Source organism: Marmota flaviventris, chromosome 3, assembly GCF_047511675.1.
Source record: "Marmota flaviventris isolate mMarFla1 chromosome 3, mMarFla1.hap1, whole genome shotgun sequence".
Taxonomy (NCBI): domain Eukaryota; kingdom Metazoa; phylum Chordata; class Mammalia; order Rodentia; family Sciuridae; genus Marmota; species Marmota flaviventris.
This window is the reverse complement of record NC_092500.1, coordinates 31,215,471-31,233,269: the sequence shown is the minus strand read 5'-3', so window position 1 is coordinate 31,233,269 and position 17,799 is coordinate 31,215,471. Positions and strand designations below refer to the sequence as shown.

Genomic DNA, 17,799 nt, shown 5'->3' with positions numbered 1-17,799 from the left:
AGTTTATGCTCAAGACAGGGCTGTTTGAGTTGATAGAATAAGGTGAGAAATTTTACAAGTTTTGCTTTGGAAAATGCTACTAAGACTAGGGTTAATTTTCATTTTCTATCAAAATTTGTAGTTAGAGTTATCCTCATAAGTCTGAGCCTGAACACCAACTTTATCACGTCTCCCCAATTCTGCATCGTTTTTCCTTCTTTTGTGTCCCCCAGAACATAAACTGGATCTCAGTTTTGCATGTAAGTGGTCACTTAGTGTGACCTCATTTGTATTACATTGATTTTCATATCTTTCCCAATTGTTATAAAACTCTTGAGATCAAGTGTTAAAACACCTTTATCTTCCTGGATTACTTTTGTTTACTTTAATGACTTTATTGAATTACAATTTCTTATCCATATTTCTACAATGTAGATTGACGACAAAGGTTTACATAGAAAATATGGAATTAAGTTTGTAAGCTGAATATAAGCGAGATACCCAGCCATGCTGTGAACATGTGTGATCTCCTTAAGATATTAAATGACAGGGCAAATTTACCATAGTGCATAAAATTCTTTATTTAGAACAATAAAGTATATGTATATATAATGTAATTTCAAAGTCAAACCTGTATAAAAAAGGGTCAGGACACATACCTATTTTAAAAAGTACACATACAGTATATACACATACACATCACATTTTACAACCTTTTTTATTTAATTAAACTTCAGTCATAATAAAACTATTTAGAATAGTGTTGACATACATTTACATTACAATATGCAAACTCCAATCTATGACTGAACTAGAGATACATCTGTGCATCCATCTAAATATCTGAATACTTTTCAAGTCCAATGATTTAGAAAACAGTGGCAAGTGGACACTATAATCACACATTGATCCTTAGAGTACAGGAAATAGGCTATTTCAATTGGAAAATTACATTAAGTCTTACAGGTCAGAAATCAAGTAAATGAAAACACCATGGTTTTTATTTTCAACAATTATTATCTTAATTTTATTAAAAAATAACATTATAAAATGTAGTTGGAGATGGCAGTTGTACATTTTTACAATGCTTAGCAAACATTTTAGGATCATAAGCATCCATTTTAATATGGATTACTTCTGAAACACCTTGCTATAAAATGAAAGTACCATTATTTGTCTTTAAAAAGGCATTTCAAGATTAGTTAATGGAAAGCAGCAACCCTATGAATTGTGTGATCAAAATCCACAAATAAAATATTTTAAAGCCAATTTCAAAATAATGTTATTTCAAAGATAAGCTGGCTCACTTTAAAATTCTTGTCCCACCGTCCAAATCTAAAATGTAATTTATGGATTATCCTTTTATATATTGGTCCTAAAATATCTTTTGGCATGTATAAACTTTATGAGCATCTTACATCTTCTATTGTGAGCTTTCAATAAAATAAGGACATTTAAAGGCTTAATTTGGTGTATTTCCTAATGTTATATGCATCTCCTTTTATCTCTTCCTTACTAAAATGTACTACTTGTTTTCATTCCTCAGAGGTGATCCAAAATATTTATTTAAGCAAAGATAAAAGCCATCTCTCATGTAAATGGTTACCCAATTCACCCTACTTGAGACTGAATTTCACTTTTACTAATGGACCCTATTTACATTAGAAAAAAAAACAGCAATGACTATTTAAGGTCAAGATGCTTATTCAGAGATCATAGTTGGATGTTTGTATGGGAGAGTTTCTGTTCTATTTTCTGCTTTGTCCATCATAAGCAATAAGGACTCACCCTCAGAGAAGAGAAGCAACCTCCAAGTTTACCGTACAGATGAACAGAAAAATGAGATCAAAAGAAGGAAGGTCATTTGAAAAATGAGATCAAAAGAAGGAAGGTCATTTGCCACAAAGGCAGAGTAGAGGCTCCTGAAAATCTTTTCCAACATCCATACCACTATACCAAACTGCCTTTATGAAGGATACATTTCTGAATGAAGAATAGATACGGAATGACTAGAAGCTCCATATTAGAATTAGATTTTGAAACCAAAACCTAGCTGCAGAAGGACATTAGGAAATATCCATGATTTCAGAATGGATTTTTCTGTTCATTTCTAACCCCAATTAGAATTAGAACAGCAAAATATGCTACAAAGTTTCTCTAGATACCTTAATGCTCAGTGAAATGTGTCTGTCTAGTTCTTACTAAAAGCAAATACTTCATTGTGGACATATACTTGTTCATATTTTCATTTTTTCACAAAAGTAATCATTTTTAAAGAGCTAGTTTACTTGTTCTATTATTGTAATAAAAAATCAATTTGCCTCTGACTCATTAAAAGTGGCAGTGTGGCAAGCACATTAGATTATAAAACCATATCTAAGAAGATCACTTCACTAGCACTGGGCAGGCAGGCCCCATTTATCACAGAGCCTGTTTTATTACAGACGTGGTTTCTACCAAAGAGGTGCAGAGCTTTCAGTATAATTGAGAATCTGCAGACATATGAGATCATTTTAATTAAAAGACAATTTTGAAATATTACAAGAGAGAACTATTAGATACATGGCACCAATTTCAAAGGTGATTTCATGGTTTATCATCTCAGTGTAAGTTTTCCATAATTTATAATAAAGGATATTTGAACACATATGGGATAAAATAAGCAAAGATATATATATTTATATATCTACATATATGTAATTTTTAATCTCAAAGCAGATATGACATAGTTAATGTCCAAGCAGCTAGCATCCAAAATAATGTTGAGCATTTTTCTATTATTCATGCGTTTTATTATACTTTAGTGTTTCAAAAATTGGCAATCCATGTAACTCTCAATGAACCAATACATTTAATAGACAGGATACACTCTTCCCTCTTTACCATGTCAGATTTCATAACCTGCTAAGTTTGTTTACTTAGCTCTATTGATTATTATCATGTCCTTCACTGTTAAAATCCAACTACTAGCTTTGAGAACAAAACTATATTTAACGAACTCTCAAGCTAGGAAATAGCATTTTCACATGCCCAAGGAAACTGAAACCATAAATAAATCAAGCTATTAGACTGAGAAGTATCAATCTTTTCCATCTATATACCACCTACACCTAAAACTCATGTTAACCTATGTCTATTTTCCTCAAAACAATCAATGCCACACACTGAGCTAGGTCCTTTCAGCAATTAAACTGATCTCTAATTTTATTACTAATCATTTGTACCACGGGGTATCTGAGGACCTGAACAAGTTAATGCAGCTTCCCAATGCACTTGGATTGTATCTTAAAGAAATGGCCTGCACTTGAGGAAGCACAGCACGTTGGACAAGAAAGGGACCCTAGAAATCAGCTGAGCTCTTTGGTATAAAAAAAGAGCAAAGGCCACGTACTGAAACTGTATGTAGATTAGCTGTGAAGACGAGCTACAATCCAACTACATTAGAAATTCTTGGACCTTTGAAATCAAAGGAAAGCTAGCAGTTAATTTTTCATGCCCTTTTGTATAACTACATTGAAAATGGTCAGCTTATGGTTATAGTACATGGCACTGGTGTTATCACAAGGATTTAGAATGAAAAGCTTTGGATTCTTTTATGTATTTGTTCATGATCTGCAAGAAGAACCTTATCAAAGTAAAAACTCTAAGAAAAATCATTCTTTGATTTTAGTCAGAAGTTCTTTCAACTATTAAAAAATTGACCAGGGGAATTAACATAATGTCTTACAAATTCTGGCTTAAAAGTACAATTTACATATTGGGAATTCTGCCGATTTCACTCTTAACATGACAAACGCCATCACACATTTTAAATAGCAAACTGACATGCATAACTACATAAAGCTCTCTTTTTGTTTATTTTTAATCCATAAACCTTAATGAATATAGAGTGCCTGATTTTAAATAAATGGTTCCTTTAAACAGATAATGGTGATTATACTATAAATAAAGTTTCCTGATTCCTTGCATTCTTGTAAAAGCCAAGTAACCTAGTTTTTCAATACCCATTTAGCATGTGGGTATGGTTTTCTAACCTTAGATGCTAAATATCATAATTTACTTTTTACTCTCTCCCATGGTGGAAATTGAAAATGGGACCTTCGTACATTCAGCATTTTCTCTCAAGTCCATTTACACAACTGTGTGATAGTTTTAGAATATAAGCCTGTCATAATATATTTTGCAAACACAATTTACATGCTATAGAATGGTCAAGAGAAAAGGCCAACTTCACGAGGGGTGCCAAAGATCCTCCTGGGAACATTCTTCTGCTGGGCAGTGTTCATAGATTCTTCCTGGGACGATGCTGAGAGTCTTCCCTATGCCAAAGCATTATGGTTCTAATTCAGCACTGACTCCCCTGCATAGATAGAACCAGCCAGCCACCATGTCCATGAATCTAGTGGGATATGGGTGTGCATGTCTGTGTCAGAAGAGATCAGGACCAGACCCTTCTTTTTAATCAGGAACTACAAGACTGAACACCTGTTCCAACCCCCCTGTTCCCACGGCTTCCCACACCTGACCGTAGCTGATACAACTGAGATTTTACTCTTTTTTTTTTTAAGATAGTTTTCTAGATCCCTTTTAGAAAAAAATGTATTCCCCCTACTATCCCGGCTGACATCTACTTGCAGAGACCAGAACGACTACAGGCTTCAGGTGGTAACTGTAGAGTAAAGCCGTGTGGTTTCTCAGCACTTAGACATTTCTGGAGCCGCAAAAATGGTGCCTGCAGACTGGGACACATGCTTTCTCGCCCATCATCACTTGCAAGTTCTGAATGAGACCACAAGACCCCCAGGTCCTGAAATAGAGTCCTGCTCCATGCAAGTTCTTCTTTATAGATGATTAATGCATTGCCAGTTTCACAGTAAAACACTCTGTTCCAATTTCTGAATCATCCATATAAAGTCATGGGTAGCGAGAACAGATAAAGATGAGGTCTGTCACTTCAGACAGAATAGGAATTTGTTTAAAGCTGCTTCATTAATGAAGCAAACATGAACTGTTACCAGCCTAGAGGGAAAGGGGAAAAAAAAAAGAGAGAGAGATTATGGTGTGTTTTCTTTTTGCCTTCTTTTTTCAATAGCTAAATTCATACAAAGCCCCAGAATGAGTAACAGATTTATAATCTGTTACACTTCACCTTAAAGAAATGGATAAATTATTTTCTTAGCTGTAGTGATCAGCCCACCCTCTCTGATCTCCCTGGGAACACTTAACATTATCTGAAATGATCTTATTTATTGCCTACATCCTTCCATTAGAATATAAACTCCATAAGGGCAGGGAACTGTCTATCATTTTTACTGTTATGCCTCAACTTCTATTAACAGTGGCCTGATACATAGTATACACTCAGTAAATATTTGTTGAACATAAAAATGGACACATGAGTTCCCTTTGGCTTTCTTACCACCAATTATCTCAGGGACACCACCAGTTATCTCAGTGTGTGATGAGAGATTTATCAATCTCTTTAGGTCGGAGTTTCTCTAGCAAGGCTACAAAAGGTAATAGACCAATGATGTGCGGAGAAGCAGTGAAGAACTAAGCAGAGTCTGGAGAATGAAGAGTGAAGAAGTCTAGATAGAGGGAATAACATGAAACAGATACCTGGGACAGGTAGAGAAGCAGGTCAGAGGCCACTAACAACTAACAGCTTCATAGTCACTAAGCAGCTCCAGTATCCTGACCATCTAGTTAGGTTCTATAAATCACTTCTCCCAACAGAGGAAATATCAGCACCAATATCTCCTTTAATATTTCCACTCAAAAAAAAAGAAATCCTGGCACTACACACTGACAATGTCCCGGGAGAGTTTCATTTTGGCATCACTACAACCTATTATATTTAGGGAAGCACAAAATGATATACTGTGTTTTATCTGTTCAGTGGCGGGAAACCACTGAGCTTCCAGGATTTTCAATTTTCCAGTAAAGTTTTTGTACATCCTTATCTACTTTTTTAAAAATTTAGAGTGCCTTCATTTTTATCTTCAATCACATCTGCTAAATAAATTGTTTTGCATTTCTCTTCTTCCCTACATACTCTCTTTTCTTACTTTTGTGCTTATTAAGCAATTCTAAACTCAACGACTACTGGTTTCAAAATATTGCGATCATTACACAAAATATATACAAAATTTCATAGTGTGAAGAATAATAATTGCAGTATTTTTAGTATTTTTGTCATACATCTAAAAAGCTATATTATTTCATATTAATTTACCAGAGAGGTCTAGAAACTAGAGAAGTGGTATGTAAGAAAGCAGAATTCAATCCAAAAAGAAAAATTAAGAGACTTTAAAACTTCAGAAAATCAAAATATAGAAGATATTTTAAAAATAAAGCATGTTAGAAAAGCAAAAGGGAATCTAAAAAATCAAAAGACTATTTTTTAAAGGTCTAAAAAATTTTAGATTCTAGAGTTAATTAAATGTAAAGAAGTAAGATTGAAAATCTATTTTTGATTTTGTCCCTGGGTCCCCTAGTAAAGAAAACAAACTTTAAGGCTGAAAACTGCTTTCACATAGAACTAAACTACAATTTTTGTAATGATACCCTGAATTTTTTTTATAACAACCTCATGCAATAAGCAGGATGAGTATTATTATCCTCTCATGATATAGTGATGTGTCGCTTAATGATGGGGATGTGTTCCGAGAAATGAGTCATTAGGTGGTTTTGTTGTTGTGCAAATATCATAGAGCATACTTGTATCAACCAAGATGGCATAGCCTGCTGCACACTTAGGTTTATTATAATCTTATGGGACCACCATCAAATATGTGGTACATTGTTGACCAAATATCAAAGTGACCTCTGACCGCAGTTTGTAGTTTTTTTTTTTTTTTCTGATTTAGTTTATACCATTTTTAGTATATGAGAAACCAAGGGTTAAAAGACACTCACTGACTTACCTAAGATCCTATAATTAGTTAAGTTACAGATCCAAGACTTGGACTCAGGTCTAACCCTTTCTAATACTCTACTTTATAATGTGGCTGTGAAAGAAAGCTCAAAAACACCATTCCCAAAGCTCAAGAAACTTTTAGAAAATCTCTGGTAAAGAGTCAGAGATCTTGATAACTAGGAATCTACCATTCCCAAATCCTGTGACCTAAAGGTCCAGACTTGACTTGAGCTTGTCCTTATTCCATTTCTAAGATCTACTTTCTCATGTTAGCTTGCTTTTTTTTTTTTTTTTTTTTAAATGAATCTCTCGACATGCCTTACCTACAATGAGAATGTATTTCTCCACTTACCAGGCTGTGTAAGTCAAGAAACTGCTAACTGAGCACATGCTGCATTTATTATAAACTGGACTGGGCCTTCTCTGTAACCAAGGACCTGAGTCTTACTCTCAAGGTCTCAAGAAATTTTGTAGATGATTCCCAAATTCCAAATCTCAACTGACACATTTGGCCACTGGTCAGTTTCAACAATATGTAAACACCTTCTCCTAACCTCCCTTTTTCTTTCAATAACACTGCTAGCTGCTAGGTCCCAAATCATTGTTGGATCCTGTCAAACTTCAAATGCCATTTGAAGCTAGGATTTGTTGATGATTCTTTTATTGCAATATCTCCAAAACTGTCTATACTTTCCTATGTCCATTCAGGTGGTCATTTTCTTACATCCAACTGGAAGACAGGGCCTCTTAGATAGTCTTCTATCCTCCACTTAAATATTCCCATCCTGGCTAAACCATCCCAATTACTTTTCCTAAACCTTTGCTGTGACTGTGTCACCTACCTCTTTTCTAACCTCTCAAACAGCTCTTTAGATTGTCTGATGGAACATAAGCTATAGTCCTAATTAAGACCACCTTTCAAAATGATGCCCACCTTTCTTCTCAGCATTTTAACCTTTTATGTGTGACCAGCTGTACAAAGTGACCTTTAAACACAGTTTATACTTTTGGGCCTTCCTGACTTAGTTTATGCCATTTGCAGTATCTAGGTGAACCCTTTCTTAGAAACAATAAAATCTTACCAATCATCCAAGACCTAATGCCACCTCCGTCACTGACAAAACAAAGTCCTTTTGTTCTTCGTGATTTCTCTGTCCCTTTCAATAAGGTGAGCCATATATGCTTGTGTATGGAATAATTCTAAGGGACGCCATCCACACCAACATCTAGAGTTGATTCACACCGTGTACAACCATAGGCAAAAGCTCCAACTCTGATCTCTGATTGCATTTTGTCAACTCCTTTAGTTATCTTCTAAACTTCATAATCTTATAGTTTACTTTTAGAACTGGTTATTATACATATGTCTTATTGCCTTTTGTAGGCTATACAATTTGACATAACTCGATCCCATTAAGCTTTGTGTCCACCAATGCGCATATGAAAGTTTGTTATAATCACATTTGTGGAAGAATAAAGAGCAAAACTTTCCCAAAGTATACTAATATAAATGCAGCTTTTAATGTTAAGTTATTTAGATTTTCTATCTTTTAAATTGTGCTACATACAACCGAATACATGAAGAGATCTTGTACACAGCCACATATGGATATTGGCATTAGCCAGGTGAAAAAAGTAGATCCTTAATTTCTCATGTAAATGTTTTCATGTTTGATGACAAATAAACACAATTTCAGTAGAAGCCACTATTTTTGTTTCTAGCTCATTACTTAATTCCTTCCATTTTCTTTCCTTATATTTCAATATTAGATCCTTCTAATCTTTTGTTTCCAAATTATGGGTTATTTCCTTTGGAGAATTAACTATTCCATATGATTTATATTTTAGTGTTCCAATGTTTGCCTTGATTTGCTTTTAGTTAGTGGAATTTCTATTTCAAGCAGAAATCCATATCATAAACTTGAGCCATTCCCTGTGTTTCCCTTTCCTCGTTAACTAAGAGAGCAATTACAATCTAAATTACAACTAATTTTTTAAAATAAATAATTACAATTCCACATTTTTTTCTATCTTGTCACTTGTTACTATTTTTACTATTATTGGATGATTTCCTGTTCTGCACATCATATTTTGCTCTCTTGAGCCTTTCCCTGTATCACAATCTTACCTAAGTAGACTTAAAGACCCCTGGAGTGTTTTTAACCTGTATTGGCACAGGCCACAGTGTAGGCTTTACTGTATACCATGGTAGTCAATAAGTTGTTAAAAATGATATACACATATTTTGACTTTGGGATTTGCAGTTCGTGGTGACGAGATGCTTCCCTGCCCTAACTATTCCCTACTTTTCTCTCAGCACTTGAATTCTTATTTAACCACATAAATACTCAAGTTTGTCTTTTTATTTCCATAAGTGTTATGCTCACATTATTATTACCATTCTTTGAGATATTCATTCATCTCTTCATTCATTTATTCAACAAGTATTTATTCACTACTTGTATGTACAAAGTATAAGTAATATGATTTAGTGGAATTCCAAAATTAAAAGAAACAAATACTGCTCTCTGAGAGCTTATGGTTTCAAAAAGACACAAAATGTCTAAGTAACCATGAGTCATGTGAAATGTAACCTGAGTCACAATAGAGATTCCTTATAGTGGGAAGTCAGATTTTGGGGGGTGGAGTGGAGATATCCACGCTGGCCCTTGAGAGGGCTTTGTAGAGATGGAGTAAGGGACTCTATGAAGGAGAATCAGTTTCTGACTTATAACAACCACCATCCATTTTACATTAACTGCTCAGTAGGTATGACAAGTTTATTTCTGAACAATTTGGGGCTTCTTTTACTTGTCTAATTTGATTTATTATATCTACAAGTAATATTTCATACTTTTAAGGAAAATAAAATTAACAGTAGACTTTTCATATAACTATATTCCTCCTTGATGTGCACATCTTACTGTCCCATTGACCAAAACCAACAAAGTAAACACACACATATATACACAGACACATGATAGAAACAAGCCCTACTTCAGAACTATCTACCTTACCACTCAGTTAAATTTTTATATAGGCCTCATTCATTCACTCATTCACTCAGTCTCTCATTTAGCAAACATTTATCAAGTGTCGACAATGCACAAACAACACATTTTTGCTGAGGATACAGCAAAAGCCAGGCAGATACAGCTCCTGTCCCTGCATGCTATCTGACTAGTAGAAATATGCATAAGTTTTTTGACTATGTTGTTTTAAAATGCCTTCTTTCTGGGCTGGGGTTGTGGCTCAGCGGTATAGCGCTCACCTAGCATGTGCGAGGCCCTGGGTTGGATCCTCAGCATCACATAAAAATAAATACATAAAATAAAAGTATTGAATCCAACTACAACTAAAAAATAAATTTAGAAAAAAAATGCCTTCTTTCTCCCTCTTAAACAGGTGGCCTGGGTTTCCCTGTCATAACTCATTCTCCAAATGTCACAGGACAAATGCCACAATTAAAGTCACATGACTGAAAATCTGTGTGCCCAAACAGAATCCCCACAATGCCTTCCAAATCCAAACAACAGAGGTCAGTAATTGAGCTTTTATGAACCAATGAGCCATTTAATGTGTGGTTTATGGACGTCTTGCTTAAGAGAACTGAAAGGGCAGGAAAGAAATAATGAGGCTTGAGTTGGGATTAAAGGACAGAGAAAAGGGCTGCCAAAAAAACAATGATTTCTGGTTGGTTAATATTGCTCTAGAAAATAGAAAGGGTCCAGCAAAGAATAGAAAAAAAAAATGAGCCAAGAAAGAAGCTAAGATGGGAATAGAAGAGAGTGCTATCCATGCTTTGGACACAGGGACTGACGCTATGATTGAAGGAAAATAAAGAAGTGTTTGCAGCAACAGGATTAAGTGTTCAAGAAATAGGCTCAGCAATTACAATATCATATTATGTTGAGTGGCTGAAGAATGATCTTTTAAAACAATAAAAGTGAGTTCCTAGAGGAAGCAAGAGACTTTAGCCCAGCTCCCTGGGGGGGAAGACTCAATCTGGAGATAAATGTCTGAATCTGGGACAGAAGTGAAAGCTGGAAGGTCAGTAAGGAAGAGGAAGGCTCAGCACAGACAGCATTGAGAATAAGCTCCAAGAGTGCACGGTCCTCTGAGACCAGGCAGTGCAGGGAGGAATCAAGGTCCTTCGTATACCACTGAGTTGATGTGCTCAGGATTCAAGGACCAAGAGCACACTTAGAGCCAGGCAGCAGAAATGGAAGTTGGGGAGGACATGAATTGATACTTGATCTAACTAATGCCATTGAGGTGTCCCCTAACTACATCTACAGCTTGGGAGCAGGGAAAATAGACAGGTCAGGAGATGATGAACATTGGGCCCTTTGGGCCAAGCCTTACTCTCCTTCCTTGCACAGTCCCTCCCCATACCACACAAGCACAGCAGGTATCTGTCACTGGTTTATCCTCAGTGCATCCTGCTCTCTGGATTGCAATGAGCCATACTTACTACCAGTCATGTGACAGGTGGCTCTTTCTTTTGATAGTTTTACTCTGCTGACTGTACAATATTTTTACTTTTTTTCCTCTTCCTTAAAGTGGCAGAGAAACATTTTTGGTTTTCTCTTCTTTAGCACCTATCAAATGTTGACACTGTCATGTTATGGTGGTTCCACCTAAATGAAATTGGTTTTATTTATTTTTCCTCTACTAATCATATTTTATTTTACTCCTAATTTGCTCTATTTCTTTTGTCTAGTTTTTTTAACCTCAAATATACTCCAAGTAAATGTCAGCTGTTAATTTTTTTGTATATCTCCCATATAAGATGAATCAGGACTAACCCTGCTTTATCTCTGAAAACTTGAGAATACACAAAGAGTAAGATATGCACAACTCAATTATGTTACAACTTCTGTTAAAATACTGACATCTGCTTGATAGAGGATATAACAATAAAGTTTGTTTCTAAATTATGGCCTCTAAGATGTTATATAGTTCTTACTAAATATTTCAGCCTGAATTGTACAAACTTACCAATGTATGAAGGTAACAGTGTTGATACAAGCCACGATTACACTTCTTGAAACTCTCTCTCTTTTTCTTGCAACATACTGAAAAACAAGAAAAATTCTTTATGTGCTTTCAGTCAGAGATTCTGAAGTATGGTATAATCTGGGTATTGTAAAAGGCTATTTATCTGTAAATAAAGTAGCAAAACACTGCAAAATTGGGTGGGGAACCTTAACTTCAGAAATACAACTACAGGAAAGAAGGTAACTTTATCTGTCTCAACAGTCTTCCCAAGAAGATAAAAAAAAAAAACTCTTTTAAGTACATATTAAAGATGCTTATGTGCACTTAATATGCGTGTACATAGACACAGACACAATGAGAGAAAGTAACATGTTGAAACTGCTGGGCACATTGGCTTTCATATCAGCTATTTGGGAGGTGGAGGGAGGAGGATCTCAAGTTCAAGGCCAGCCCATACAATTTAGTGAGACCCTGTGTCAAAATAAAATATAAAAAGGGTTGGGATGTAGCTGGTAGAACACTTGACTAGCATGGCAAGGCCTTGGGTTTGACCCACAGTACAACATACACACAAAAATCCATTTTGAAAATTACAACCACAGGTAAATAAAAATGAAATATTATTCCTGGGAGATATGGAGTATGGTACAAGAGTTATCAAGGTCAGCTATAATAATGCATGTTGAGAAAAGTTAAAGGCTCTTAAAATCAGAGTGACATAAAACATATAAAGTAAGCAAGAGAAAGTCAATAAAAACATTTTGAAGAGGAAATGACATTTCAGACAAGGATTTAAGGAAGAATATAACAAAGACTGAATTTAGAAGGGCTAGAGATTCTGTGGCAGCAATTTAGACAACAAATAATACAGAGAGTGACAGAGATGACTCAGCCAAAGAACTGTATTTCTTTGTGATAGTGTAGAAAAGAAAGAATAAGCAAAGGTACCTAAGAGATAATTATGAGAAGGTGTTATACAGGTAAATAATGTAAGGCTGAAGAGACAGTGAAAGGTCAGAGTCATAGAAGAGGATTTGGGACACATCACGAACCTTCATCATAAGATTAACAACTTCTCAAAGATGTAATGAGCATGTGCATGCACAATACCTAGTAATGACAATGTCGAGCCTGCTTGTGAACACATTTAACAAAACACAATACCTTATCTCATTATCCTCTTCGTTAATCTGTATATTTTCACCTGCCCTTGTGAGATTTGGTTGTCTCTTCTGGAAAAAGAGCAAAGACATATATTATAAAAATGAAGTTAAGAGGTAGGTGGTCTTTTATCTTAATGTCAATAGTTCTGTAACAGTTTTTTCAGCATGCAAAATATTTTTGCAGCAAAAAGTTATGAAAAGTGCATGTGATATCAACTCAACATTTTTAGGATGTTGGGGTGAAAGAGTAAAAAAAGAAACTGTCAGATTTGAGCAGTAATCAAATTCAAAAGACGTTTCTAAAAGCGGAGTCATAATGATTTAGCACATTTTATAATTTCAGACAGGCTTCAATAAGAGAACAAAAGAGCACTAATGCAAATGGCATTTATTTGGTTATTACGCATATTGTATGATTCCCATCATATTTTCTTCCTTTTTATATTTAGTTCAACTCTTAAGCCCGATCCTGATCCTGTTCTTTAAGCATTGTGCTGTAGACTACAGGTGTTCTTAGCCAGAGGGATTATCTCCAAAGCATGAGGAACAGTGAAAACTTCTCTAAAATTTAAATTTTGTTGAGACTATAAGTTAAGGTAAGATGCATTGTTTTCTCAACAGGATCTTTTTTTGGAAAAGGGAAGATTGCTAGTGATATGTATATAAAGTATGAACAAATAAATATGTAAAATTGATCAAGAGGAAAATAGCAAACTTACCTTCCAGTATAAGGCTCCAAAAGCAAAGCCAATTACAAGAGAAAAGAATGCTGGCAAAGCCATGGCTGCCCATTGCAGGCTGGGGTCTTCGATGGAATTTGCTGCTTTCCCTGTGATTTAAAGAACACAGTCGTGAATCCAGAGGATCCATCCTACAGGTTTTCCTCTTACCCTGTGGTTGTTCTCAAGTGTTTCCATATGTACTCTTGACCTATATTTGCTTAAAGTACTCAAAAGTCTGATTTTTTTCTCTTGAGTTTTATTTTTGCAAGACAATGTAAGTCCATTAATCTCCAAAAGATGAATGCATTTTAAAAAGAAAGAAACCACACAGAGAGAAAGAGATTTAAGTTGGTTAATGTTCATGCACATGGAACACAGCCTTTGCATACTTCCAGGGGTGAAAGGGTTCTCTATCAAACAATTCTATCTATGTCTTTATCTTCTAATGTCTTTTCACTTTCTCACTCTTGCCATCTTATTCCCAGATTTTAAAGATAACATTTTAAAAACTGGATTAGGGTCTGTATACACTCAGTGAAGTCTACCTGGCTGAAAATCTTAAAGTCATTAAATGTATACTGTAGTTACAGTAATTTGGGTACTTCATGCTTATAATTATGGTTATTTGCTCATTCATACCTTCAACACACACTTACTGAATGCCAACTACTATGGATGGTCTACTGGTTGAATTTTTCACTTTTTACATGGGAAAGCTTGAAACAATATAACAGAGAATGGTTGAAGCCACCAGGGTCGCCTTATAATAAGTATGTCAAAAAAAGTAACTTAGTGACAAAGAAGACACACAGGATTGGCTTGGGGCAACTTTCATGATCCTGCCTCCCTTTTCTATGATAGGCAGAGTGATTCATGAATTAAATAAAACATAAATAAAATTTTGACAGATTTTTCTGTATGCCTGCTTACAAAGATCAAATTGTTTGGAAACACACATATTTGTTGGTTTGTAAGAGTTAAATTTGATGTTTTCTTTCAAAGAATTTAGAAATTATAAATTTCCCAATCATTAGATGATCAAAATGTAAACTAACTCAAGGTAAAGTAACTCTTTCTAGTTGATTTTTCACCAGTATTTGGGTCAGCATCGAGCGCACCTAAAACACCTAATACAAAGAACAAATTTACTGTGTGTGCTACTCAATGTCTACAAGGGGAGAAAGATAAACTCATGGATTTTATCTAAGAGGTAGCATATAGGTGTTATCTACTGTAGTGAGAACAGGAATTGCCCATTTCCTCCCACCTCCCACTCCCTAGCATCTGTGAGCTGGGAGCAGAAAATTTCCTGATCACATGACTCCTGTTTCCAAAGAGACTCTGTTGATAAGATGTTTGCATGTGTGCTCACATGCATATGTGGTTGTTGGAGGGGAGAGGATGGTGAGGAATATGCATGTAGTATTAAGTACCTGGGGCTGGGTAGGGATGTATAGCAAGTGGGGTCCTCATTTACCTAATCAAGAATCCCCTCCTTGAGATTGAACTAATAGTTCTTCTGGCCTACTCCAGATTTGTCCCACAAATCTTATAGTCCCACAAATGCTGTTTCAGGCACCTCAAATTAGACCTCAATATAAATTTTCTCACCAAAATAAACTTGAATGATAAAATGAGATTTGGTACAATTGAAGCAGTACTGATTATCACATTAATTTAGTTATTTTAAGGAAGATTACCCTCCTTAAAATAGTCTGGGATGTAAGTACCATTTATAAAAGTGTTTTCTATGAGAAAATAGATTCAGGCTTAAAGCAATTACTACCATTTTAGGAATTTTAATATTAATATCTAAAATAATTTGGTTCTTTGTTTCTGGGAAGCTCCTTGGTGAACAGCCTGCTGTGGTCTCCACTGTCCATTGGGATTGTTGAGTGCATAATAATGACGAATTTGATTAGGTGACTTCCTGGAGAGGCCCTAACCAATGTACAGAGAATGAACAAAGGAAGTTATTGATACTCTGCCCCCAAACCAGTGGAAAATTCCACTAAGTTAAGATGCTGTTAAGGAGAGCTCCATGACTAATGCTTGGTTAACCAGATGTTGGTATCAAGGCAGCCTAGCATCCTGTTCCTCCTATTCTATCCAAAGGCCAAACCAGCGTCTTGGATTTTACCACTCAGACCAGGAGAAAGACCAGGCTCACTAGAAAAGGCATAGAGACATTACCAGATGGTGAGCTGTTCTAGAACTCACTACCTTGAGCCTTCCTCAGGTACGTTGAAGGGGCTAAAGGAGGGGCTTCAAACTCAGCCATGAGGGAGTCCTTGCTAAGGAAAGCACACATTCCTCTCTGTAGTGCTGTGACTTCTATCAGTTGACAGTTCCATCCCTAGGCTATGGGCTAATACTGCAGCAACAGTCTTCCTAGAAGACAGGGGAAAGGACAGGGACTCTAAAAACAGGGAGAAGAATGAATTGACAGCTATTGAGTGGCGCCTTCTATTTCCAATAGAGGTCAATGTTACCCTTACTTTTGTTATTTCAGTCATGAATGCATAAGGCTTCAGTTCTGCAGGGATACTAGGTCCCTTTTGCAGAGACAGAAAAAAACAAACACTTTATCATAAAAGGCTTGCTTATCCCTCAGGGAGGACTCCCACTCTTGCCACCAGGAATTGATGAGGTTAAAATTGCTTGCCTCAAAGCCCATATGAAGGGGATTTGGATTCAAAACCCAAATGGTGGTAGCAAAGATTTACTTTTATCCAAAGAATGGTTGCAGAGACTTTGCGGAGAGGGAGAGCTCATCTGGACAAGATTTGAGTAATCCCAAACTCCTGGGTTATTACTGTATTAATTGTGCCTCATTATTACTGAGACTGTCCACTGTTCAAACTGCTTAAGAACTGACTTGTCTAATTTGATTAATAATAATTGAAAACTAGAAAAATAGAACACACAAAACAAATAGTGCTGTGGCCAGGTGTGTTGATGAAAACCTCTAATCCCAGCGATCTGGGAGGCTGAGACAGGAGGATCACATATTGGAGGCCAGCCCGTGCAACTTAGTGAGACCCTGTCTCAAAGATAAAAATTAAAAAGTGCTGAGGATATAGCTCAGTGGTAGAGGGCCCCAGTTTGACTATCTTGCTAAACTTCTTTTTAGAGTAAGCCTGCTTAGGAACTCCACACCAATGAACATGGGTCTTTTGGTGCTTAGAAAACAGGCAAATCCTTCTAGATGCAGATCCCAAACCAAGTGCTTATAATAATTACTGATCTGAGGTCTTACTGCATCAAATCATTCTCATAATCACTGACAAACTCTTAACTAGATGACAGGCATGCCTCTAACACCTCTAACACGTGTACTAACTCATTTACAACTCATAGAAACTCTGTGAAGGAGGTGTCATCACCTGCCAATTGACTGAGAAGTCAGAGGGTTTAAGTAATTTGTTTAAGGTCACACAGCAAGCCAAGAGCTACGGGCACCATGTGAGTCCAGGTGGTTGGGTTCAAAACTATTTGTAGAAGATGTACAGGGTAATGTCAAGGTAAGGATTTCTTTCCATATAATTTACACAGTTTGTAAGGACCTCAGACCTAAATAACTCTTAGACATATTTTTACTTGGCATAAAGGATGTTACTATTACATTGTACATGTAATTTTCTTTGTATAAATAGTATGCTTGTTTATTATCCCATGAGTCTCCCTTATATACTCTCACCTTTCATATGCTCTGACCCTCTCTCATGGCCAGGTTTTAAGTCTTCTCCCTAAAAACTATCATGCCTTTTTCAAATTTCTCTGAGCCTTCCCTACCCCCCCAAAAATCCCATCTCCTTTATTCTTCAAGTAAAAAAATTTATAGAATTTGTTTGTTATACATATCATTTACCCTACTAGACATTTTATTTACATCTCTGCTGTTTAGAATGTGAACACAACAAATATTGACTTGTGCATTGGTGTCTAAGTGGCACATTTATGAGTGACATTATACCTAGCCAAAAGCTGTTGACAATGCAAGATCCATATTTTT

General features: G+C 35.8%; 1 protein-coding gene across 2 annotated transcripts in view; it reads right to left on the bottom strand.

The window, feature by feature from the left end:
- Positions 1-535: 535 nt before the first annotated feature.
- Kitlg (KIT ligand) overlaps positions 536-17,799 on the bottom strand; it is an 86,067-nt gene continuing 68,803 nt past the window's right edge. For both annotated transcript variants that reach the window (XM_027928904.2, XM_027928911.2), the window contains 4 exons: positions 13,782-13,891; positions 13,064-13,131; positions 11,900-11,976; positions 536-4,998 (listed from right to left, as the gene is read on the bottom strand). In XM_027928904.2, coding sequence (XP_027784705.1) covers positions 11,937-11,976; positions 13,064-13,131; positions 13,782-13,891 — 218 coding nt within the window. In that variant the 3' untranslated portion in view covers positions 536-4,998; positions 11,900-11,936. The remainder of the gene's footprint in view (positions 4,999-11,899; positions 11,977-13,063; positions 13,132-13,781; positions 13,892-17,799) is intronic.